The sequence below is a fragment of the Anopheles gambiae genome, chromosome 3, assembly GCF_943734735.2.
Source record: "Anopheles gambiae chromosome 3, idAnoGambNW_F1_1, whole genome shotgun sequence".
NCBI classification, from domain to species: Eukaryota; Metazoa; Arthropoda; class Insecta; order Diptera; family Culicidae; genus Anopheles; species Anopheles gambiae.
The window spans coordinates 93,432,837-93,459,724 of record NC_064602.1 but is presented as its reverse complement, the minus strand read 5'-3'; the positions used below and the strand labels follow the sequence as shown (position 1 = coordinate 93,459,724).

At 45.2% G+C, this 26,888-nt stretch overlaps 3 protein-coding genes across 4 annotated transcripts; 2 read left to right on the top strand and 1 right to left on the bottom strand.

The window, feature by feature from the left end:
• Positions 1 to 928: 928 nt before the first annotated feature.
• LOC3291475 (homeobox protein vnd) lies at positions 929 to 12,092 on the top strand. The gene is made up of 3 exons (XM_061659290.1): positions 929 to 1,824; positions 6,615 to 7,312; positions 10,921 to 12,092. The coding sequence occupies exons 1-3, from the start codon at positions 1,703 to 1,705 to the stop codon at positions 11,766 to 11,768; spliced, it is 1,668 nt and encodes a 555-aa protein (XP_061515274.1). The 5' UTR covers positions 929 to 1,702; the 3' UTR covers positions 11,769 to 12,092.
• Positions 12,093 to 14,619: 2,527 nt separating this feature from the next.
• LOC133393544 (uncharacterized) lies at positions 14,620 to 16,175 on the bottom strand. 2 transcript variants are annotated; one of them, XM_061658914.1, is made up of 2 exons: positions 15,634 to 16,175; positions 14,620 to 15,557 (listed from the first exon to the last, which is right to left on the bottom strand). In XM_061658914.1, the coding sequence occupies exon 2, from the start codon at positions 15,532 to 15,534 to the stop codon at positions 14,854 to 14,856; it is 681 nt and encodes a 226-aa protein (XP_061514898.1). In that variant the 5' UTR covers positions 15,535 to 15,557; positions 15,634 to 16,175; the 3' UTR covers positions 14,620 to 14,853. The 2 variants fall into 2 exon arrangements, with proteins under 2 accessions (XP_061514898.1, XP_061514899.1); XM_061658915.1 differs by having other exon boundaries at positions 14,620 to 15,576; positions 15,634 to 16,077.
• Positions 16,176 to 16,484: 309 nt separating this feature from the next.
• On the top strand, positions 16,485 to 17,653 carry LOC1280673 (microfibril-associated glycoprotein 4). The gene is made up of 2 exons (XM_320534.5): positions 16,485 to 17,415; positions 17,489 to 17,653. Exons 1-2 carry the CDS (start codon positions 16,571 to 16,573, stop codon positions 17,610 to 17,612), a joined length of 969 nt encoding a protein of 322 aa, XP_320534.5. The 5' UTR covers positions 16,485 to 16,570; the 3' UTR covers positions 17,613 to 17,653.
• Positions 17,654 to 26,888: the final 9,235 nt, after the last annotated feature.

Here is a 26,888-nt window from a genome sequence, read left to right as displayed (position 1 = left end):
TTGTTGTACCGTAACGCTCCAAACCCTCCGTACAAAGTGTGGGGAGTCATTTCGATTTCCCACCCTAATAAAAAAAGAAGAAAGACTAAACAGAAGAGTGGTTTCTGGCAGAAGTTTCCAATCTCGAGTAGGTCATGCGTGCTGGGAGCTTTCGTGCAAAGGATCTCAAAACCAACACACAGACACGCATGCTTTCAATAAACAGCACAAAAAAAACGACGGAAAAAGAGGTCCTCCCTTTTGGCATTACTCCCCCCCCTCTGTCCCGGTCGAGTGGTCGCACGCTTCTCACCACGCTCGAGAGCTCCAAAAGCGAGAAGGACTTTTTACACGGATGATGATCCTTGTAAAAACCTCTTCTCGCTGTGGATCCTCTTGATATGACGCATGCGAGTGGCGCAACGCGGCGTTGCATGTGTGTGAGAGAGAGAGCGCGAACGGGGAAATAGCAAACGCGAGAGCGTGAGCGAATGATACAAAATGGCTTCGCCTTAGCTACGCTTTAGGCCACGCCCTCGCCCGTTCTCGAGCCACTCGAGAGCGCATGAAAACGACGGCTTTGGTTGCACACACACAGAAGGATAACAGCAAGCTCAAAAGGACCTCTCTGCGTACGTTTGTTTAGAGATTTTCGTGTAGTTTTTTTGTTGTTGTTTCAGTACCCTCGTGCTCGATGAGTGGTCGAGCGGCTCTCACCGTGCTTGAAAAGCGGATGCGCGCTCTCGGCCTGCATTGGTGGTGAAGTGTGCGTGTGCGTATAGTGTGCGGCGGATCGACTTAATGCCCTTCCCGGGCAAGGGGAGGGGGGGAGGGAGGGAAAACGTGTAGGGTGTTGGAAAAATCGAGCAATAAAGTGAATGTGTGAGAGAAACGGAGCGCGAGATCTGAGTGAGAAAGAGAGAGTGAGAACGACCGTTCGTAGTTGTGTTGCTCTGCTTCTCTTCCTTGGCTGTCCCAGGCTTTCGGAGGTTTTCGAGTGCCGTGCAACGAGTGGGCACTTACCTTCTCAAGTGAAAACATAATTTAGTTACAGTCAAGCACAGCTTCAGCCCGAGACGGACGTCATTGCTGTTGAAGAAGAGCGTACTGCGGGCAAACGCGTTCGGACGTTGTTGTTGATTTTTGGTAGTGGACACCAGTGGCTAATTGTGTGTGTGCTTATGTGCTTGCGTGGGGAAACTGAGGATCAAATGTTGGGGAAAATAGAAAAACACTTGTGAAGAGTTTTGTGCATTTTATGAATAATGTTGCATTTATGTTGAAATAAAACTTACAGTGGAACGATCCATACTGCTCGAATGCTGTACAAGTGTGTTGTGCACATATTCTGATGAATCCATTTCAATAAAACGATTTTTTACAAGTGCTACAAGTGTTGTATAAAGTTATAAATTTACACTTTCCCGTGTGTGTGTGTGTTCACTCAAGTGTGTTGCAACGCGATCGCAAAGAAAGTCTTGTTTTGTCGTGTAAGCAATCATCTGCCAAAGTGGCCACCGAAAAGAACGAACCCGTGGCAAACGCCACCGGTGGACGAGCGGCCAGTCGTTCTCCATCGTCGACGGGGACCGTAGAGCCAGCGCCGCCACAGTCACCGCCGGTACGATCGGGCGCTACAAACGGTGGTGTACCGCCGGCCAGCCCCAGTGAGACGGCCTCTAGTCCCAGCCAGACGGTGGTGCCCGACGATCGTCCAACAGTGATGGCGGGTCCGACGGCTACCGCACCGGTGCTGACCTGGTCGCCGCTGCTGTTTCCACCGTGGAATACGGCCCTGCTGCCGGCCGCGTTCTATCCCGTCGCGGCACTACGATCACTGCCAGGGTAGGTTTTAGTTTTTCGTTTTTGGGGACTTGTGAATCTTTCATCCTTTATATCAAAACTCCTGTAAAAGTGGATTTGTTTAGTAGTTACAGTAGAGATACAGTCAATAGGTCAGTTAAGTAATATATTATTACACTGTACAACATTTGTGGGTTTGTGTTTCTTGTAAAACTAATATTGTTTCTTCTATTGGACAAAATTGGACAAAAACATAATTATTCAAAATATACATAATTACAAAACAATATCCTTGGTGAAGTTACTGCAATTTCCAAGTTGACTTGAGGTAGAAACCTTGAATAATTGATTTTATTTTACAATAAGATAACGTACAATATTCTACAAAATAGTTAAAAAGGTTACTTAAACTGTAAAATTGAGCCAAATTACTTTTTGTTCAGTTGTGAAACAAAATTAAGCCCTCAATCAAAAGCTAACAAATTCGTTTCTTTATGCAAATCTTATTCATCATTTCTAAAAATCTAATTCAATTTCATTACAACAAAGAAAATGCCTTCTTCTATTGAGGCCATTCGCTCCCATTGTGCTCGCACTGACTTTTGATTCCTTTTCTCAATCAAACGTGATACACAATTAAAACGCCATAAATCATACCGCGGCATCATCCGACGCACTAACTGGCTAAACGGTTCAACGGCGGGTGACAAACTGACCGGAAGTATCATAAACATCGTTAATGGGCATTATCCGAAGGCATCCTTCCGGGTCCATTTCGGTTATTTTCGATTTCTATAAAACTGTTTCAACACACACAGAGAATGCTACTCGCCCGATTCTCGGTTGCCCCGTGACGCTGTATAATCTCATTATTTACTGCATCCGCCGATTATCGGAAGAACGCCGATGGAAGAACGGATGATGCGAGAAATTGTCCTCGTGTCCGTGCATCCGGTTTTGATGCACGTCGCCTTTTTTTATTTGAACGGCCTCACGTGAGTGCCACGTTCGTCCCACTCGCGTCCTTAATTCGGGGGTTATTTTCACACAGTAGGAGGTCCTCCGGAGTTTGACTATCGGAAGGGATGGCTGTTTTATTCGTTCTGCAAAATTCGATTCTACTTTTTATGTTTTTTTATTTCCCAGCTGGGAGATGCGTTTAGTCGAAGCAGATGCTATTGGTTTGACTTTTTGATAGGACACTTCCGAGATGGCATTTGGTCGGAAACATCTTGAAACGAAATCTGGACAAATTGCCACCATAAATTGGGATTAATTTTCTTCTTAAATGTAGCAAGGGAATTGTCAAATTGGCTCAAAGAATTGAATTTACTTTTTGGTGGCAAACAATGTCAAATCTTAAGAAGAATCTGATCGCTTTTAACGCTGTTTGAATTTAATAGAAACATTGCAACTTTAATGCATTCACCTCGAACGATCACGATCACTTCCTTGCTCGGACGCAAGCAAACTAAACACTCGGGAACGACTTTTACCTTTTCTCCCTCAAAATCAAAATTAGCATAATCAGCTTTCGGAGTGATTTTCACGCTTTTGCATTTGTGTCCCTTAATCGATGATTTTTGACACTTCCTTCTTCGGGGATTTTGTTTCACCGCTTCGCCCCGAAGGAACAGATAATATTCTGTAAAGCTCTTCAACGGTGCCCCTTCGCACCCGTACCAGTCCGTCAATATCCGGATCATACACCGGATCGATCGCAATCGCAACAGAGAACGATCCTCGGACACGGCTACGGATGGTCTGGTGTGATGATCCTCACATAAGGTTAAGAGATCAGTGACGCTTGAAATAATAATATTTGGCTCCTTAGCCGTCTTAAAGTGTTGTTTTAGTGTTACTTTACATGTGTGCTCAATCTTTGAATGGTGAGAGCGTTAGGAGAAATGTATCTCTTTCGCTCCCACCGGTAAAGGATCGCTTTGCGATTGGAGGGAATTTCCCAAAAATCCTACCATGCAACTTGTCCTACACACTTGTGTTGTTTGTCCTTTGCCGAAAGTTCAAATATTCCAATCAATGTGCGGTAGTGGGAATGCTGCAAGATACACACCATACCACCTGTTTGAAGCTGCACCAACATCACCTGACCTGAACCATACTTGATCATACAACGAACGGACGATAATTTATGCGAAGCCAGCCCGCCATGATCATTATAAATGCAAATTAGCCGTCAGTGATCGGAGCATGTTTTACGGAGCGGAGCTTCAGATTGCTGGAGAAGATGCCTCCCGCACAATGGGAAGGACATGCTCAAGGCAGTGGAAAGCAGCGGCAGTGTCGAAGAAGCAGAAGCATCCCTCACAGTAACCAGCAACTGTTGTTTGGGAGTTTACTATCGGAAATTCCGACACTTTACGCCGCCATCGTTATTACGCCCTTTTGTTGCGGATCACGTTTTGATCCCATGGTGTGCCCGCTGGTGCTGATGCTGGTGTTTGATGCAGGTTGCCTTGCTGGAAAGGACCTCGGCCAAAGTACACAACATGAAGTAGTAGAAGGTGGGAAGACAAAAAATTAACATAATTTCTCATCTGTGTATAGCTCAAAAACTGTAGTGTTGTTTCGTGTAGGTGTGTGTCGTCGGATGGCGCTGGAAAGAGATGCCTCCGTGCCTGCCTGTGCCGTTTTGGGACGCTTGGAAAACACGTCCTCCAGTCTCCTACCCCCGGGGAAGAAGCGGCTAGCTCACCTCTCTCCGGGGGAACTCCGGAAATGCCGGAATTTCCCAAAAGTACATCGTGTGTGTGTGCGTGTGTGTGTCTAGGGTTTTGGGTTGTAAAAGTGAGGAGTGCGTAGTCTTCGGTAACAACCGCATTTGTATACCGGCCTAGATAAATTGAATGAACGCGAAACACTCGAGTCGGTAAGGACATACGCGGAGGTAGTAAAGGTGATGTTCCTGTAGGTACAGCATTCTAATGAAGAAAATGTACAGCGCGGTCACTCTTTAATGCACAGAAAAACCAACAGTGTTTTACTGGCGCGTACAGGGAGGACGACCGCTGATAAAAAGAACCAGATCGCTTTCCTGGAAGGAATGTTCAAGAAGTACTCCAGAGCAGTGGGAATGGGTTTCGAGGCGGTTTTTCTCCACCTTCTTGCACGACGGCCATCCGACCTTTTATGACGTCTAACTCCTCTGTGTCGGTGTGTTTTGGGAAATTCCAACACACAAAGATATCTTCTGAAGGTACTCAAGCACTCTTCAGCAAGCGTCAGGGGTACGTACATGAAGCAGTTCTATTGGCCAACACTTTGAAGCCTTAGGATTGTTTTAATTTTATATTAGCTTCTGATGACCAAAGAGGGACAAAATTGTTTGTGTTTGTATATCTATACCGATGGTAGTTGGTGCGATCTACAGCCGTTGATTAAAACCAACACGACGGGTGTTAGATGTATTATATTGGAAAACTTACATTTTTAGTTTATTTCGGATTGATTGATACAGTTGTCTTAATCCAATATGGAGTCAAATAGACTAATATTGTGTTAAACCCATTTGAACCTTTTTTCTTACATTAACTCAAATGTCAAACTTCATATAGAAAAATCTAATTGAAACCGTAAAATCCTCCAAAAGGTTCATATTAACGACGCTGATCAATGATATGTGCTTGAGACTAAAAACCTCGATCTGATTAGTCTATTCCCACCATCTTGTTGGAAATTCATTACATCTCATCGTTTGATATCAATTTACGACCTATCAGCTATAAATCACCTGAATAATTCTAAATCAAACTCATCTCGTACCCCTCCCCAAGAAGCTCTGCCGACTCTGCCGTTCAAAGCATCAACCTCCACACTGAACGCTGTCATGACAACCATTGTGTCGTGTTGTCGGGGGATAAAAGCTTAAATTAAAATCCAATCAAGCTACCGGTCGCCCCGGCCCCGGAAGAAGAATTACGCCCACCAAAAGGTGGAAAAAAGGGATTCTTTTCTGTTCGTTCAATCCAGCGTTCCACCCGTTCGTCTTTCGTCATAGGAAGTTACTTTCTCTTTCTCTCTCTCTCTCTCTCGCTGGCTTTTTTCCATCCGCCATCTTTCATCGCCGCCGTAATCGCGCTTTGGAGGTTACAATAAAAGAATCATCTAAAGGCGAGATTGGGTCAGAGATTATGTTGTCCTCGCTGGTTCCCAACAAAGCCACACAAAAGCCGCCGGATTGCAGAAGGGGAGGGGGGGGGATAGGTTATGTTGGAGGATGGAATTAAAACTATCGCAACGCAAAGAACTACCATAGACATGCACCATCTCTAACGAGGAACGGTTTGACAACGGTTAATAAATCATAATTCAGGGGTTTCTTTTATTCCCTATTGGAGCGATTTTATTATTGGGCAAGCGTTCGGGGTTTTGATGAGCCCTTCGTGTTAAAAGGGGGCATAAGGTATTAATCGTGGCATCCGGAGGACACTGGAAGCGGGATGAGATTTTGATTAAAAAGTAACAAACCCCATCCGACGAGTGCCATTTCGATCGTTTTTGAGCTGATTAATCGAAAGTGATGAAATTGGTTTTTTTCTTTCTCTTTGCTGTTATTATTATTGGAGGAGTTCGAAGTTTATTGATTGACATTTTGACGGATACTTGGGAAAAGGGTAAGGGAGGAAAAAATTGAATTGTATGGCAAGCAGTCCTACTTTCGCTTGCGCATTTAATCCATCCACCCAGAGCCTCTGTCGTCTAAGCCCTGACGTGGGTCGTGTTGGGGTTTCGTTATTACACAAACTCACCCCCTTTATTGATGCCCTTTTGTAATGATGTTTTCTTTTCTGATCTGCTGAACCCGCACACAGGTTCCTTGACAGCATGAAGCTGCCCCAGTCCCAGCGCACCACCGCCAGTGCCGGAGCTGGCTTTCGTATCTGCAATCTGCTCGAACTGGACAGCGACAAAAAGCAGCAGCAACAACAACAACATCACGGCAAAAAACGGAAAAGCTCCAGCTCGATCGATGATCATCGATCGCGCGATCACGATGCGGACGAGGCGGACGATGAGGACGATTCGCGAGCGGCCGATTCTGGCCCCTGTCCTGGGGATGGTTCGCGACGCAGTGGGACAACGCTCTCGCAGGAGGACACTAGCAGCAATCCGGATCTGCACGGTGGCTGTAGTGTGGTAAACAGTGACGATGACAGCACACCCGAACCCGGACGACCAGAAGGTAGACGAACGATCGGAGTTGGTGGTGGTGGTACCGATCGAACTAGTCCCTCGGCGGCGAGTGGTGATGAGGGTAAACCGCCAACGTTCGGGTTACGAGCGACGCAAAGTCTGGCGGAAGATTTGCACGCCCGGTTCGGCTATCCTGCGCTTCATCCGGGCGCTCATCTATCGCACCTACCTGCCCACCATCCTGCGCACCATCATGCGCATCATCTGCATCATCACGGGACGCATCTGCATCATGCGCATCATACGCCACCGCCGGCGAGTCACGCGCTGTTTGGTGGACGATCCTGGCCGTACGAAAGCTGCAATACACTCAATGGTAAGTGAATTTTTGGAGAGACGTGCGTTTTGGGAGCATTTTGGAGGGGATACAAGAAAGTTGGAGTCGCAAGACCAGAGTAAAATGTGTTCTGATACCTTTAAATATTAATTAAGCAAAATCGTTACATTGTTTTCTGGGTAAATTCGATGTTCTCTCTATTGAATCTCGTTTAACAGCCGAACAACGAAATTCAAAGAGCCATCGAACTCTAAGCATCTGCTTGAATCGAGTTAGTACATACAATAAGCCCGTAATAGTCACGAATTTGATATTCCAGGATCTTCTGGGATTTATAAACAGCTTAGGAAAAATCGTTTGTTTTCCAGCTAATCTTCCATTGCAGCTCGATTTCAAAACATTAATATTATTGAGCTACATTACACCAACATTACCCCGCAAAAGCCTTGTAGGATTAACCTTTCCTAACAAGCGGTTGATTGGCTTCAAAGTAATTATTAATGTAGTCCCCGTTTACACACACGGTATCGAGTGACTTCCCTCACGCCTCGATTGGAAATCAATGAATGGTTTGACCACAACCAGCAGCTGCTGGCTTGACCAGCTGTGGCTCTCTATCACCGCCTCTCTAACTGACAAAACGACACAAACGGCCACATGCCGATCGGTGTTAGGCACAATTAGCCACCAGGCACGCCACCGAACAATATTACTCACACGCGCAAAATCGATTCGTAATCGTTCTCGCAACGCCGTTCAGCGTTACATCGACGATCGTACCAATAAAAAGCAGAACACGGGAAGGACGAGGAACCAACGGGGTGTGGGTTTGATTTACAACTTCCGGAAGAGCAGGACGAGCAGGGCCCAGGCCAAGAACAATATCAATTAGATATCAATCACCGCACAAATGACAATGAAGAAGATGGGCAGTCCGACATGATATAACCTCCGTTGAAGACACACACACACACACAAAGGTGTCCCAGGGTTTAACCATTACCTTTGCCGAATATCGATTGCTGCGTGCCCATCCAATCCGGAACCGGAACTCTGCCAAGCGAAACGAAATGCTGCTACGCTCAGAAGGGTCCCTGTTTTCCCTTTGCCCCGTGACGAACATCCATTTTGTGTGCGTGTGTGTGTTTGGTAGGCAGTTGAAGGTCCTGATTTTCGCCTTTCTCCGCTTGTGTTCCCTTGTTTTCCAAAACGGAATGGAACGAAGAAAAAAAGGGAAAATGACAGTTAAATTGAGGTGTGATCGTTGCCGCTTTGTGGCCCATTATTCGCTAGTTTTGGGTTAGTGTGACAACCCTATAAAGAGAGAGAGCCAGAGGGAAAGAGGACGGGGACGGTGAGCGAAACATAAACGTAATTTAGCCACATCGCAGCAGCTGCACCAGAAGGACGACTCTCTCTCTGTTGTTTCCCTCTGCTTGGTTGTAGGGATTCGAACAAAAAAAAAGGCTTGAAAACAACAAATCCACATCCAGCTAAAGCCAATGGTGTTAACATAACGTTTTTATTTCACCAGGAAACAACGTACAACCATCACACATACGCTTTTTTCCCTATTTCGAAAAAAGGGATATATTTTTGTTCTACAAAATGCAGGGCATGAGTGGTATTGTTCGTCGGGACACAGAAAAAAAGCGTTGGAAAAACAGCTCTCTGGCTGTAGGGTAAGTGGCAGTCGGCACTCTGTTTTCGATGGGCAAAGCATTACCTACCGTCGTCGTACTACACTCCGAAGTGCTTGTTTGTTTAGGGGATCGGGATCTAGTGAGACTCTAGACTCAAGCACACAAGTCCTGGGGGGAGAGTCGTGCCAGAGTGCATTGTCGGCCATTTTGAATGCAAATGTTTGTTGCAATCCTTCGGGGCGCAGATGCGTTCAACCCTTCTCTGCTGAAGAGGACAGTTTTGTTGCTGTGATTATGCTACTTCTAGCTCTAGCTAGCTAGAATGAGAATGCCCTCCCGGGCATCTCCCTGTCTGTGCTACCGTGACGAGCGATCGCTTTTTCGCGTTGGCATCAGTTCAAGCGTTCTTTTTAATGCCTCTTTCAAGTTTGAAGATTTATGATGGCAAGAATGGATGTAGGGGATGGGGTATAATCGTTACTTGACAAATCAGTTGCCATCAGAGGTTCGTTTTTGTAACTGTAGATTAACATGTTTGGTGCTATCCGGGGATGGAGGAGGGAAGGAAAGAGAGGTCTCAACGACCTCAGTTGAGGACGTTTTATCTATTTTGAGCATTTGTTATGGCTATAAAATGTTAGCAAGAAAGGATATTTCATGCAATTGAATTAGTTATTCAAAAAGGGACACTAAATGAGGATGTTGTTAGCAGAAACGTTTAACTGAAAATAAAATCCGTATCCGTGAAAGGAAAAATGTAAAATACAGGAAAAATGAAGCAAATGTTGACCTAATTCAATACAACTTTTTTCTTTTTTAAATAGTTTAACTACAAAAGGACTCATATATCCTTTTCAGTAGTTATACCAGTATCAGACGCACTTAACATGCTCCATTAAAAAAAACTGCTCGAATCACTCTACCGAGAGCTCTCGAACTGCAAGCATGGTTTAATCCCTCCCTTTCAAGAGTGTCCTTCCTACTGTTCCATGCAGCAGACACTCATCCCTGCTATGGAGTTATCCACTCAAAAGGATAGCCACTCAGCTGAGTGCTCATTGAAACAGCGAGCGAGCGAGCGAGCGAGAGAGGGAGAGCAACACACACAGAAAGCACACAACGTGAGTAGAAAAGGCGGAGCAGAAAAAAGGGCGTGATCTTTGCCTGGTCCGGGGGTACACATTTTGTGCGCGTGTATATGTTGTGTCGTCATCATCATTAGAGGATTCCTTTTCCCGTTTTCCACGGCGAGGTGGAAAGTAAAAATGCTCGATGAAAAAGTGTTTCCGGATGCGATGCGCGTGATCAATTTATTTGCTCTGCCAGGATTGTTGTTTTTCGAGTCGTTTTGTTCCCTCCTCCCCCCTTACATGTCACAAATCCTCGACAAAGAGTTAAGCCGAACACGACGAGGAGCAGAGGGGGTAAAATGCGGTGAAAGCAAGCCGATCGAAGTAATTCCGCTTCCGCCAGAGAGTACATTAATAATAAACTCGAATGTCATTTATCAACAAAGAGGATTTTCCCCACCCTTTGCTTACTTCCTTCCCTCCCGCTTCTTTCGGGCTTTTGTTTGATGATTAGAAGCAAGCAGAACAGGCAATGGCGGATTAATCGGAGAGCGAGAGAACAGTGTCAAGGTGGCAGGCAAGGACAAACCTCCGCACGAAGAATGGGGAAGTGCTGTCATAAATTATCCTCCAGCCCAGGGCTGGCTGGCTGTGGCCTCGACCACACTCCACGACCGGGCACACGAAGCGAAGAGTTTCCATTTCCGGTATCTATTTCCTATTGTGTTCCGCCGTCGCTGCCTGTGGCTTGCTTTCTCGCCTACTCCGGCCGGAGGTCTCGCAGTGCGGTGTTGCACACCTTGCAGGCGCTCAGCAGGGCACCAACAATCGAAAAAAAGGAAAACAAGGGATGCAAATGGTTGGAGGGGAACTAGGAAGTAACACGCACACACACACGGTCTCTAATTGACAATTTGTTTTGTCCTATTTGCAGCATGCCATCAGCAAGCGGCCCAGCAAGCCCACCAGCGGCTGTTCGCGCAGCAGGTCAGCCCGGCGGACAGTACCTCGCCGGTGCACTCGGAACGATCGTACCTCGGAAGTGCCGGCGGCGGTGGCCTCGCAACACTGGCAGGCCCGGCCGGTGACCACCAGCTGGGCGGTGGACGGATCGGTTCCAGTATGCGTACGCCCAGCCCATCCGACTCGGAGCGGGGCGATTCACACCATCACCATCTGCTGCACGGCGGCGGCGGCGGCGGCGGCGACACACACACGGAAAACTCGGACGACGTCGACATCGAGGAGGGCTGCGACGATGAGATCGACATGATCGACGACACGGACGATGGCAGTCTGCCGACGACGGAGCGCGGCGGCCACCCGAACGGGCTCGGCGGCCACAAGAAGCGCAAGCGGCGCGTCCTCTTCTCCAAGGCGCAAACGTACGAGCTGGAGCGTCGGTTTCGCCAGCAGCGCTACCTGTCCGCACCGGAGCGGGAGCATCTGGCATCGTTGATACGGCTCACCCCAACGCAGGTGAAGATTTGGTTCCAGAACCATCGCTACAAGACGAAGCGGGCGGCTCACGAGAAGGGTGCTCTGGACCATCATCACGGTGGGCATGGCGGTGGCAATGGGACGGGTGGGTTACCTTCGCCGAGGCGCGTTGCCGTACCGGTACTGGTGCGGGATGGCAAACCGTGCCTGGGTGGTAGTAAGCAACCGCACGACCTGCTGACGGCGGTCCCGGCGGCGGCCCATCTTCAGCTGCCGCCCGGCTTCCAGCACGCCAGTCTGCTGCATCATGCCGCGGCCGCAGCTGGCCGCTGGTGGTCGTAGATTGGGGCGATTGTTGCACAAATTGTACATAGCAGGGAATTTTGGGGGGGGATTAGTGACCGTGGGATGATGTTCAGCTTCGAGGCAATATGTATGCGTGTGTGTTTGAGTGTGTAAAAAGAAGGCAAAGAAGGACAGGGATTTAGTGGCGTTTTATGGTTCCTGAAGTCTAGTAGCGTCTTAGGTAAATGAAGGAGGAAGGAAAAATCTATTGTATTTAAATACGGTTATAGCTAATTTATGTAAATCCTAGTTTTCCCACCCACCCCTCACTGGCAAGCTACGAAAAGAATGGTACGAAAAATAAAATAATTAATCAAAATATTTCCGGAGTTTTCTGCACTCTTTCTGCAATCTCCGCAAAGGATCGTTTTTTTTCAAGTGCAACATTCAAACACAAAGTCCACTTGTCTGCCCTCTCTCCTGGGACGACGCACCAAAACTCCCTCTCAAGATTCTTGCAGGTTTGCTGCAACAATTGCTTGATTTATCGTCCCGCATATAAACTTCCCTTTTTTTCTTTCGGTTGCCAATTCGCTTCGGCCTGGAGAACCGCTTCAAGTTTGAGCCGGAAATCAATGGGATTTTGTGATCGGAAAGCGTTGGACACAAAGTCCTTCCGTTCGTGTCACGAGCAAAATCAGCCATAAAAAGAGGAATGGTGGAAAAAAAGCGAGAAGCAAAGAAGAGCACGGACTACAAACAATGGCCTGGACCTGGCTGGACAAATGGCCGGAAACGGAACAACGATCCTAGGCTGCGCTCTTGCTCTGTCTCTCTTGAAAAAGGGTCTCACTATTGTGTGCCCTGCGGGGTATTGGGTATTGGGATGAATTGAAGCAGTGTCCGAAAGTCAAAAAGTCCCAATAAACCGGATATCACATTGTCGATCAATAAAAAGAAAGGGAAACTGCAGAAAAGAAGCGGCAAGTGAAGCACACTTTACGCAAACGAGTCGTGTGTGTGTGTGTGTTTTTTCGTTCCAAATTATAAGCATTAACTATTACTCCAAAAGTGATTGAAACTCCACAATTTCTTTAAATAGAAAAGAACAAATCCTTCAAAAAAAAGGTACAACACTAAAGCGTCTTGAAGGACATAATGTTCCCGTGCGAGAACAATGGCACAGCGTGACCCGAAACCTCTCTCACACGATGCACGCTGCTTGTAGGGATCTCCGCTTTTCGGTTCAGTTCCGGCCAAAAACTGTCCCATCCACTTGCGCTTTTTGTGCTGTCAAAAACACGCTTCAAAAGGTGTGTCATAAAACCGGGTCAATGCGGGGGGTGCACGAGTACGTGTGCTGTGTCTCGGCACTTGAAATTGGGCTGCTGCACATTCCCGCACACAGCAAAACAGGTTCACCACCGTTCAAACCGGCCGACCGGAAGTAGCTCGAAAATCGATCAGTCATTCGGCATTCGATGCAGAGATTGTGGGAAAATGCGTCGAAATGGAATGATTTTCGGTTCAGCTTTATGCGAGGAATCGCATGAATCGTGTGAAAATTGGCCCTAAAATAGAGAGAATAGTTTTGAACATCAGAGGGAATGGCTCCATCATCCGGTACGGTACGTCAAAATGTTGGTCATTCTTGGGAAGAGTTCTTATCAACGCTTCAGCAATGTCCATCCTACTGGACACTTCAGATAAGAACACTTTGCCCCTAATCCATGACATTCACTTTCACCGATGGAAGGTCATCATGTTCATCGATCGAATGAACCATTACAGGATGAAAAGGACCTGAAAAAAGGACGAAAACAAAAACCGTGTTTAACAATTTAGCAACATTCAGCAACACCAACACTTTTGGTGTAAATATAAAACTCCCAAACAGTTATGCAAACAACTCCCGGACATCGTCAAACAGGGACGGAGGATAAAACGGTTAATCTAGTCTAATTTTTTCGGTGTTCAGGTTCTTCGCTCTGGTGTAGCTGGTCGCATAAATTCACATTATGTTTATGATACGCGCCGTCGGTCCTTTTACAGTGCGGCCCTCCCCTTTATTCCTTTCACCGGTTCCACCGGTCACAGCCGGAAGCCGGAAAGGAAGCTCGCTCGCTCGCTCGGAGCAAGGGCTGCGTTGTTTTCGGGTGGACAACAAAAGACCATCAACCTTCCCCGTCCGTCCACACACACCACCACCACCACCAGCACGCTATCTCTCACACTCCACGCTTCGGTTGGTTTTTATGACTTATGACCTTCCATTCCATTAGGACTATTATTTTTACTATCATCCTCAGCCGCTGCCGTTATTCGTCTTCTCCACGGCTCCTTCTTATCCATTTCCCCGGGTCGATGTGTATATGTGTTTGTGTGTGCTCGCCGTTTTTCTAACAATGAAAAATGATCGGAAAAATATGCTTTTCCGTCCCCCTGTTGTCCCACTCGTGGGTTTACTCATCCACCTTCCGCGCGTGTCCGCGCGCGGGGGTATCATTGCGCACCGACACGTACATGCGGATGGTTTTGCGATTTGTTTCCAGTTGGTCGAAACATCACAACACACACTGTCCGTGTTAGTGGTGGTGGTGTGGCAAGGGGATGTCCTGTTTTTTCGCACTCCTAAAGGAGATAATTTCTTTTTTCCCGGCCCGGTTCGGCTGGCGACCGACACGACCGACCGACGGTCTACTCTTATCTTGCCAGTTGTGCGTGACGCGGTGGTGCGGTAGCAGCAGTGGCCGGGTGGCAGACACGGTTCATGGTCATTCCACGGGCATAGGTTCACACTTGCTGTGTACTGTGAGGCGTTGTTTTTGTGAGTGCTGTAAAAAAACGTGAAACTATATTTAATACTTTGTAACAATGATGCTTGAGAAAAGTAGCAAAAGAGATTTGTATGAGTTCGTATACTTCATTTTATTCTCATACGGGGTTTACACACATCCGCGTAAACTCAATTCACATTATGTGGGAATGCATATAAAATTAAGTTCAACTAACTGGCAAACGATAACAAAACGTTCGTTTCAATTCCTTCTCGTGATCGTAAAAATGCGGCTTAAAACCACCTCAAAACCTCATAACATGTTACCTTACGGCGTGATTTCAATCAAATGTCCCGCTTTTCCTTCTAATCACCATTACCATTTCGATTAGACTTCTTTTTCCCTCCTCCATTGCGCTTGCTAGGTTTCGGTCGGTACGGCTCCAGCTCACTAATATCTAACGCGATCAGCCGCAGAAACTCGCTCAGATGATCCAGTGTCGCGTGAAACAGCGTTCTCGCTCCCACAAACCGGAACCACTGCAGCTGGTTCGTGGGCGGCAGCTTCCGGACCAGATCCTGCTTCAGCTGATAGTCGTTCAGATACTCACGGCGCCCGAGCGACTTTATCGCACGGCATGTGTCCGACACGGCAAAGCCAAAGTTCATAACCGTCCGCGGCTGGTCTTCCTTCGGGGCGGGCAGCTGGCGTAGTCGCTCCAGCAAACTGCCCACGAGCAGCTCCGGTCGGCCGAACCGTTGCTTCAGCGCTTTGATCGCCTCCTCCAGGGTGGCCGGAAAGATGAGCAGGTCTCGCACCGACTGTTTCGCCTCGCCGGTAAGGTGTTCGTGCAGGCGCAGCATATTCTCGCAGTCGGTAAAGCCACACGCTTTGGTCGAGTAGCGGAACAGTCCGTAGAACAGGGGCCAATCTTCGGGTGTGCCGGAAAACTTGGGCAACTTGCCCATGCCGGCCTGACGGGCGGATAGGTTGTACTCGGTGAGCTTTGGCGTCTCATCGGCAGGGGAGGGTATTCTGCTTGCCATTGTGACGGTGTTGTTACTGGTTACTGCAAGGAAAAGAGACGCCTGTGGGTAAGCACTTTCTTGCCGTGTGTCGCTTCACTTAGGCTGTGGCTGATTTACCTGAACAGTTTACTCTTACTGCAATGTAATTTCTTCCCCTGTAGGCTCAATGCTGGAAGACGGCAACTTTTCTTCCACTTGAGCTACTTAAACTTGTATAATAAGTCGATCGTCGCGATTAGAGCCACGCGCTTTTCGTTACGTAACCTCTCCCGTGCAATGATCCTTTGCCAAGGAAGGTAAACAACACTGTGAACCGAACAATCACAGTGGTCGAGTCTAACTGTCAAATTGCTTTGGCTCCCCTTTTTTGTTAATTGGGGAAACGTTTAAACAAATTTAAAAATAAACGGTTATGACGTAATACATTTGGAGCCTAAACCCGTAATTTATGTTTCTAAGAGTATTTATTTATAATATCATGTACACAACATTGCCACAGACACACATCACACCGGCATACGACAATACAAATCAAAACCATCACAGCAGGGATTAGAATGTGGACTAACTTAAGCTAAACAATGTTCTATCGTCATAATCCATACGGCTCAGATTTATCTGGTCAGCATTTTTTCCTCAGCGCGAAGCCGCAAAACACTGACGCAATGCAGCGCAGCAAACAGTGCGCGAACAGCTGCGGTCGCGTGCTGCGTCTTGCTGCGTATGCAATGTTAGCGCCGGCAGCATATCGGCAATGCATGGTTTAAGTTTCATTGTTTAATTTGTTTACTTCACGGAGAGTCTGAGCGATCTTTCTCCACAGCACTTATCAACAGTCATTATGGGGTCACATTCGCATCATTTGAATAGCGTTCTAACATACGATTGTTTTTATTTATTTTTTATCAATTGCGGTTAGGACCCATACCAGCGATAACAAAGGAACATATCTAAGACACCCCAGAAACGAGATTATAAGTAGCTTCATCTCATCTAATGCACACTTCAGTAGGGTTTTGTTGCTTTTTACGATAAGTAGTGTGTTGTGCGTAAAATGATATTCTGGTGCGTAGTCATTCTTCCCATGGTGATGGGAGGATTGATAGCAAACGATAGCAATGAGAACAATTTAGACATACCTTTCGAGCTAACCATGACTTTAGTGGAGTCAAGGATTTTAGAGCAACTAGAAAAACTGTCAAGAACTTTCGGCGAGGAAGCGAAAAAAATAAATGAAAAAATTGATCAGTTAAAGCACGATACCCAATCAATACAAGAAACTAACATCATGTTCAACACAACGCAACAGCAGATGGAAAAGCTATCGCAACAGCTACAAACTGCATCAAAATCCACCGAGCAACGGCTGACCGATCTGGAGCACCGGCTACTAGATCAACTACCTGAACAGTCCGGCGTGTACTTCATGCAACCGGACCCGGCTAAAAACGCATCCTTCGAGGTGTTGCGTGACTGGACGAACAATCACGGCTTCGGTGGTAATTGGATCGTATTCCAGCGTCGCTTTAATGGAACGGTCGATTTCTACCGCAATTGGACCGAGTACAGGCAAGGCTTTGGTGAGCTGCACGGTGAACACTGGCTGGGTTTGGATAAGCTGCACGCGATCGTAAGCACCCGCCAGCACGAGCTGCTGATCGTGCTGGAGGACTTTGATGGGGTGGTTGCGTACGCTCACTACGATGATTTTAAGATTGGCAATGAGAGTGAAAAGTATGTGATTAAATCGGTTGGCCAGTACTCCGGTACGGCGGGTGATTCGTTCTCGCCGCACAAGGACGAAGCGTTTTCCACGCACGATCAGGATAATGACAAGCATAAGACCAACTGTGCCGAGTGGGTTCGTGGTGCGTGGTGGTTTTACAAGTGTCATCAGAGGTAGTATAATCGAAGCCAGATTTATTGATTATTGATTCACTTTAATAGATAATATTATTTTTATATTTTACAGTCATTTAAATGGTGAATATTTGAGAGGAAAGATCGACAAACAGGAGGGCATTATGTGGCTTCGCTTCCGAGGATCGTACTACTCGCTCAAAAGCACCAAAATTATGGTGCGTCCCGTTGCCTAATCAGCTCGAAGTAAAAGTGTCCTTAAAATTGTATAAATAAAGCCAATTTTTCCTTTTTATTTAAGTTCTGAGAAAAAAATATTCTTTTTATTTTGCCTTTCTATCTCTCTCTCGCTGGACATCACACTCTGTTCATCCCCGACATGCTACCGGAAGTAGGGTCATAAAACAGCCGTCCTTTCCCTCGTGACGTCACCCTATCTGTATCACGCACCAAAACAAAAAAGGGATGACTTCTGTTTCTGCTCAGAAATCACTGCTCCATGGACGCATTCTCCCCTACTGTCCAGCATGCTCACCGGAAGCAGCAGCACCCTTCATATCCAACCAGCGGGGAGGCCCATAAACTATGCGTAATTGAGTTTTAAAGTTGATTTTTGAATTGATTGTACCCGTGTGCGGCACGTGACCCGATTGCTGACTAATATGAGCACGTCCGGGTGTGTTGATATTCCTGTGAAAGAGAAGATGCCGCTTGGTGAAGTTCCATACCTAACGTCGAACGTGATTTGTGCTGGTGGGTTTAATTGAAATACAGTAAGCCAAAGCGTGCGGTTAATGTGGGTGGGAATTCCATGGTTGGAAGTTAATTAGAACCTGGAAAGGGCATGAGAAAGGAAGTGGATTTTAGTTTCAATATAACAAATATATAAATGTTGGACCAAACCCACCAATACGACTCGTCTTTAGGATAAGAGGAGCAGAAAAAGAAATAAAAGCACAAGAAATTAATGTTCGTGCCACACCTGGACTCATCCAAATGCGTTTAGCCGTCCGAAGGATACGTTCAGGTGTTGTAGAAACGACCTTGAATTTAACAAGTAGGTGTTAGTTTTGTTGGCTTTTCAGCTGCTTTCGAAACAGCACAAATGAAGTCCTCAAAAGGGGAAAAAGGTTCGATCCTCAAACCCCCTTCACAAAGTATCCATTATCATCAGCCCCTCAACTTCCCTTGTGTCTTGCGATAAAGAAAAAACTCAACTCATCGATCGTTGAATCATTCCCTTCCCGGAAGTCCAGCAATGCGATGGGTGCAGTCCCTTCGCCGGTACGCCTAATTGACATCAGACCCGCCCGCACGGTGGTTGCCCTTATTGTCTGTGTATATGCATATATGCTGTTTGATGTGTCGTCGCGTCCTGACAGCGATGCCACCCGCTAAGTAGAGCTCTGAATGCGGACCCAAAAACCTCAATTCCGTAACGTCATCATTACACGTTGATATCAAAAGAACGGTGCATTATCGCGCACAGGAAGTGCTTCAACACCCTCGGTATGGCACGTGCCCTTCAAGGGATGGGTTGTCCAATGTGTCCCAGTGCACACGATCCCACGACGATGCGCTAAAACAGGGGAGAGCCGTAAAGAGAGAGCAAAAAGGCATCATTTCGATGTACATTTGCATGTTTCGGGGCTATTTAGTTCGTCATTAAAATGTATTTCTAGCGATGAATAATGATGTAAGTGGTGAGTGTTGTGTGATGCCAACTTAGGAAAAAGGGAACTAAGGTAGGACAATAACAAAAAATCTCAGGTTCAATAGGTCAGTTTTGTAAAGTGAGGTTCTCACGATGCATTTGAGATTGCGTGCTACGGTAGCATTAAGTAGAAAGGACAGCCACACAAAAAATCCGGTTCGAAGGACTAAATCGTTGGATGCTATGCTGAGGATCGATCGATCGAACCACTTACCATCACTCCAATACACGCAGGAGGTCTTTATGCACTCATTAGGACACTCGATCACGTTCATAATCTCAACATTCCACATTCGTTACGATTCGGCAGCTAAATTTCGTACCATTTGCCAACAAGTTCCCCAAGCAGCACGCCATTCCATTCCCACTTCTGCCCACCTGCCTGCCAAATATCAACCCAAGCGTACGGGTACACAATGCCAAAACCAAATTATCCTAATCCGCTAGCTTCTGGTGTTGATCACACATTGAGCTTTCACCTATACGAGCAAATAATGCACCGTTTGGTGCTCCTTTCCGGACATCCGCTTTGGAAGCTGGAAGCGGTTTTGGAAAGGACCAAAAATTTGCATAGCTTTTCCCCGAGTAAAGCGTACGCTCAAAGCAATTATGCTCGTTTGGCGGTGGCCTCAAGCGACAATTGGCCTTGCAGCTTAAAGCAAATATCAATTTGCACATTATAAAAGGGGCACGAATGGTCATTGTATTCAATTGTAGCTGTCGGATCGGAAGTGGCTTTTTGTAATACGATTTGCTTTCTTTTGGCTAGTGTAGTTGGTAAAGAAAGTAATTAAAGCGTAAATGATTAGAGCTACCGTTTGGGAGCGGAAAAATGCGGAAAGAAGAAACGAAATGAAGTCTAGTGGAAAACTATTAAATCGGACTGTTTGTTTGCTTTTCTACTGTTTACTTGTAGTTTACACATTGCGTAGCTTTTTTCTGAGTTTTTGACGCTTTTTCCATCTTATTAGATGTTTTATAAATGAAGTTTTCATATCTCTTCTTGTTTGCTTTTTATTTTGTTGTTTTGGTCTTTCATTTCAATTCTGCTTCTTTATTGTTTATGTAAGTTTTAATCTGTTCCAAGTTTTACGTTTTATATTTATTTTTTTACTTATTTCCGTTTTACTTCTCTTGTTTGTTTCTTATTTTATTGATTTGGTTTTTCATTTCATTTTTGCTTCTTTATTTTTTATATAAGTTTTAGTCTGTTCCCTGTTTTATAATTTATATTTATTTTTTCACTTATTTTCAGTAATTCATATATTATTAATTTACTTCAAGACTGGTCAACAGCGTTAAAAAGCATACAAATATATTGTATGATATTAAAAATTGAATAATAAAGTAAACGCAAATGTAAATTAACATCTACATCGCCTGTTTAGAGGCCAAACCCGTCTCCACCTCCCAATTCTGCATAATGAAACTCTCACCAAACCTTTTATGACACACTCAGGCTCACCTTTTTATCGCCCATCAATCCCGTCAATAGATACGTTTACAATCGGCAATCGCTTTGTCATGTTCTCGCCCTTCGCCCTCCCCGATACCGCCCGACTCCAAAAAGCCCACTTCCTTTTTTGCTATCGATATCTATTGTTCATCATTAGTTATTTCACTAATCACGTTCGTTAACACCGCTACGTTCCATCGCCTCGCTCTCGCTCTCTCCCTTCTTCAGCTGGAGGGTTTCCAAATGAATGAATGAATAACACACAGGGAACAAAAAAGACAAAGCCAAACATCACCATCTGCCTGGCGTACGTGGGTGCTTAATGCCTTTTCCCCCATGCTGCTGCTGCTGCTTAAATTCATGGAAGCAAAAAAAAACCCCTGAACGCTTAGGCACGTCCTAGCCCAGGGTTGTCCTTTTTGCGCACACGAACGAACGCCGCCGCTGTGGTGCGGGGATAATGATGATGATAACTTTATTTTCGCTTCCCGGTCTAGGATTGGCTCATATCCGGTTCCGGTTCTCCGGCTCCATTCTCCAGCCTGTCATATCCGAAATGGGTCGGATCCATCGCGCCAATGGACACAGCGCGGACACAGCGCACTCGCGTGTGTGACGACGCACACTTTCCAATGTTATGTTTCTCGTCCTCGTTTTTCCATCTCACTCGTTTGCCTCTTAGTAGCCGATCCTTTTTTGCTCGATTGCTCTATTTCAAGCTGTCTTTCTTTCACAAAAAAGATTCAATCAACCTTCCAACAACCTCCTGGTCTGCCGACCAATCACCAAACCGAAGGGGGAAAGACCTCGCCCGAAATCGGAAGAAATTGTGATACAAACACTTTCACTTTGACTTTTGATTGTTGCCCTATGCGAAGGGTTCCTGTTTTCGTCTGTAAAAGGGAAGTTGAGTTCTTTCTTTGAGTATTCAAATCATTGCTTTTCAGTTGAAGGACGGTAGAACGATCTTATCGAACTAAACTCGAGACTTGGAGAAAGAGGCTCCATTGCGTAAGCCAATATATTTAAATTAAGTGTCCCCTGCAAGGGGAAATAAACTCCGGCAACGATAACGATTGACAGAAGGACAGCACTAAGGAAAGGACATACCAAACAAGCCGGAAGCTGCCAGAATGCCAAGTGATTGAATAAGGGCACAAAACAAGCTGTGTAGGGGGGAAATGGCAGCGTAACAGAAGCGACATCATTTGAATACGTTACTGCTTGATGTCCTATTATGTTTCACCTTCACAAGAACGCCCGACATAGCCCGACAGCTAGGATTAAGGGTAGTAACAGGAACATGTCTTGCAGAAACTCCAAGCAAGTCCACGTACAACAGCCCGGCCCTTGTAAACACGGTTTCAATCTAGATACGAACGGGAACGATTCGCTTTCAGGATGTGATAGCGTAACGGATCACTAACTGCTCGGTTTTTCTTGGAGTTGACAGAGTGTTTGCGGTTTGGGTGGGTATAATGGGTTTGTAATTGCGTGTTTGATATCATGATAAGGCAATCAACAAATTCTCTATAATTGTAATGGAGAGCAAGCAAAGATGATATCAGTTGAGGGTGAGTTATGTTGATCGTCAAGATAAAATCACATCTGATGGTAATAATTATAGGAAGTATATCGAAATGTTTCTGTTTACGGAAAGAATGCTTATATGTAATGTGGATATTTAACAAGGTATTCTTGATAGATGAAGATGGATATCATTATCAAAGATGTGTATCATTTTTTGGGCGTGACTTTGGGACTTTCTGGACATTTGTTTTAGCCATGTTTTAGAATACTGTTTTCAGAGATCGTTAAGGATACACTTTAGCTAAGCTCCTGCTAAGTCCAATATTTTAAAACAATCTTGGTATCCTATGTGTTACAAACATTATTGAAGTCCACTGGACGTCGAACCGTCACTATTAGTCTCAACAAACCGGTCATGTAGCCAATAATGGCCAATGTGGTTAATTAGATTAAATTGGATAATTTCATAGTTCGGCAGCTACTAAGCTGGATGTTTTGGACGCAAATCGACCCCCAACCAAATATTTACTCTACGGCAGATCCTCCAGAAATGCCGAGAGCACCATATACCTACGCACCACCTATTCATCGACTTCAAGGCGGCCTACGATACCATAGATCGGAATGAGCTATGGAACACCATGCAGCAGTACGGATTCCCTGGGAAGCTGATACAGCTGTTGAGGGCCACTATGGACGGGTTGCAGTGCAAGATGAGAGTGACGAACATGCTTTCGGAATCGTTCGAATCTCACCGGGGTCTGAGGCAAGGAGACGAACTCTAATGTTGTCTGTTCAACTACCTTGAGTTCTGGTACCTTGATACGATCGTAGCTTCGGACAACAACGTAAGCAGCGAAATCCGAAGGCGCATTGTTCAGGGAAGTCGTGCCTACTATGGGCTCCACAAACTCCTGCAATCCAGAAGACTCCAGCACCACACGAAAAGCGCCATACTATATATCGCACACTGATTCGTCCGGTAGTCCTCTAGGGGTACGAGTATTGGGCTATGCTAACGGAGGACGCCATTGCACTTGCCATTTTCGAACGAACTCGCGGGTGCTAAGGACTATCTTTGGCGGTGTGTGCGAGCAGGGCGTGTGGAGAAGGAGGATGAACCACGAGCTAGCTGAGCTGTTTGGCGGTGCAGATATCCTGACGGTCATCAAAGCCGGAAGGATACGATGGCTGGGGCACGTGATGAAGATGCCGGACTCATGCCCCACCAGGAAGGTGCTCGTCAGCGACCCGTTCGGCACGAGGCGTAGAGGAGCACAGCGAGCTCGTTGGCTGGATCAGGTGGAATCTGTCAGAGATCAGATGCAGCTGTGGTTGGAGGACTGCAGCCCAGGACCGAATTTCCTGAAAACGGATTGGCGACCTAGCCATGTCTACGAGACGTGCTCATATATGAGCAGGCCAAGAAGAAGAGAAGAATTTCATAGTTATTAGTCATCACTTTGTGTACAACTAAACTCTATCAGTAGTGCTTGTGTGTAACATCATCGATATGCCAAGACAGTATTCCGATTCGTATATTTTGGGTTGATTGCCTCTGTATGTTAGTATTAGAAAGAATTACATCATCTTTAATACGTGGAATAAAAATCCCCAGAAAAAGGTTCATTTTTCAGGCACAGAAAGAAATTGCACCACAACCACATTGTTTGTTGGTGGTTAATCGGATTGCAGACAGTTTCTTCATTGAACCCAAACCAATCGTTCCATACTTTGAACAAAAAAAGCATGAAGCAGCAAACAAACAATCCTTCATGCTGAAAGAAACTCCCCAGAAGTGCCAGTGAAGCAATGGTTTGGGAGAGAAAAGCAATCATCACCCAAAAAACACCTATGCAATTGACAACCTTTTTCCCGCCTCACTAATAGCTTGTAACAGTTTGGTAAATTTGCTATTAGATTAGAGTTTGCGGGCGACACAACCGATGCCGTTGGTGTCCATCCAACCATCCACGTATGGTATGTTGTGTCACATCACGTTTATCCCTTGTCCAGCGCGCTGGATGAAACAACTTTCTTGGATGAGTTTGGAAAACTTTCCTTTCCCATTTCGCTTTGCTGCGACCGACTTGGATGGGGTGGGAACAAGAAAAAACAAACACAAGATTTCCAACATCCTTCCGTATCGGTATTGTGTTGGGTTAATTGAATTTTCTTTCACATTGATTGTCTGTTTGGTGTGTTTGTGTCGTACATTTGTGTCAAAACTTTCGTACCTTTTGTGTCTGTTTTGTTTTTTCATTTCATTTTTGCGTTGTTTTCCCAAACGGAGATTAGTTACGATCATCCGTATGTGTGTGATCTATTTCGAAGTGTGGTAATACGTTGTGAAATGTTTTTGCATGTGTTTTTTTATTATAAAACAACAGTAGTAACAAAAAGCTGTACCATTTATAACTTTTTTGTTCATTTCTCTTTACAGGTTTTGTTTTTTTTTCTATTGTTTGTCTTCAATTTATATTAACTGCATGTAATATATATTTTTACATATTCGAGCATACATTTTCATATTTTAAATGTTATTTATTTGTTCAAACATCTCTTCTATTCAACGAACATTCGATTCAATAATGTTCACCAATGTTGCAAATCCTATCTACTTCTGTTTGGATTTAAATAAGTCTAGTAATTGTAATAGTAATTTTTTATGGACGAAATAATCAAGGATTGATTAGGGATTTATCTTCTTTTGCTTGCAAATGTATCGCTTCATTGTACAAACAACAGCGTGACATTGTAAATAGAAATTTGTAGCACACTATATCACCGCATTTGATCGTGTTGATCTAATTCCCTCTCTCTCTATCGAACCCACCTAACCTGGAAAGAGGGAAAGTCGATCAAAAATTCATAACATCGTTTAATGATGCTATTAAACGGTTTCCCTTTACACTAGAACAACAGCACAAAACCCACTCCCACCCCTAGGGAGGATGGACGGGATATTTGTGTGCGGTGTGAATTGTTCTTTTGGGACGCGCATACGCGTTTTTTTTGTTCCTTTCTCCCCAACCACGCACCTTAATGGTCGTGAAAAGTCGTCGGCACGGGCACACGCGTAAACAGTGTGAACTAAACCTTCCCCTTCACTAGGAGATTTTCGGTATTTACACAATGCGTTTCACACACAAACACGGGAGAAAATGGGGGAAAACCCCGCACAAACAATATGTTTCTTGTCGCGTGTGGATGGGCTGGGCCGGGGTGGTTGGTTGTGGGTGGGTGGTGGGTTTGGTCGGGACAGATTTCACACACACACACCACGTTAGCGAACGCTAGTTTGTGCAAGGGTGGGCGATTATTGCTAAAGGAAGCAACAATCAACACGATCGTGTACGGTGATTGCGGTTGCCACCAGGAACCACCAGTTAACGCCCACTGAAGGAATTGGGGGAAGGAAAAGAAGGGTGTGTTGTAATGAAATTTATTTTAATTTCAAAACAATTTATCACAGCCCACAATCAATTGCGATGGCTTGTGCTGTTTGTGTCTTTTTGATAAAGGGGAGAATAATAAGCAAAAAATAGGCGGTTTACGAGAGAGAGACGAGCAATGCAGAAAGGATAATAGATCGTTTAAGCTCATAATACTAAAAATAGCTAAAAAACAAGTCCTTTTGAGAAAAAAGCTGATGAAATGTAATATTTATTCCACAAATCATCATCTAAGATAATCCTATCATAAAACTTTATCAATTGAATGTTTTAAATTAATATTGAACAGAAGAAAAGCATAGAAACGACAAGAAAAAGATGGAAATCCAATATCATCACACGAAAACTCGTCACAAACAAACCGGAGGAGGGAAGCGAGTAAGTGAGGAAAACAAAAAACTTTTCCCTGACGTTCTTCAACAAAAATTGTTTCCTCCTTTTCATTGGTGTTTGGAGAAGTCAACGGAAACGATTCAATAAAGCGGACGAAACCAAACGAGGTTTAAGCGCTGTGTTGGAAACCGGGGGTTTAGGAAGATGATTTTTATTAGATTTGTTTCCTTCATCAAATGAACAGAGCGTTGACAGGGCGAAGGCGTATAGTATATATAAGCTGGCAATGGAGGAGCTTTTCGTTCGTCTCTATGTCTGTTGACTGAAGCTGCACTTGACGTTGGTGGACGGAAGTATTAGGTTGAGATGAGATTGGGTTTTAGTCGAGATTGTAACGGAAATGTCATATAAAAATGTGCTTGAGGGAGGAGATCAGGGAGTGAGCAATTGAGCTGAATTCGATCGTAATTTGAGTCCATAAACAAAAATGTGTTGAAAAAGTTGTTGGTAGCACGATTCAATCGATTCAATGTTAAAGTTTATTTTACATGAAACGGAAGTTATTATTTAAAAGTTTAAGCTTTTCCGAAAGCAAATTACCGTCAGCACCAACAAACTATACAAATTCACTGAGCCTTATCCAATACCCAACCTTCCGAGGGACTTTCTGACTAACGGCTCCCTAGGCCACGCACCAACGATAAGCAAATTATCTCACCTCAAGGCGGACCTCCGGCAAAGCAAATCGTAAAATAATTAACTGAAAAATAGTTTTAAAAACCCCCACCATACCACGCATTACCAACGATTATAGCAGCTTACGGTAATAGATTTGTGTAGTACTGAAATTATGGCAAACAACAAAACCAAAACTTCAGGGTCCGATTGCTTCCGTTTTTGGCTGAGACCTCGGGTGCGGTTTCTCACGGCGACTTATTTCGGGCAAACAACGCAGGGCAACACAATAAAACAAAAAGCTCACATGCTCGGCCAAATCTGCAAATGCCACCGATTTCTGCCATTG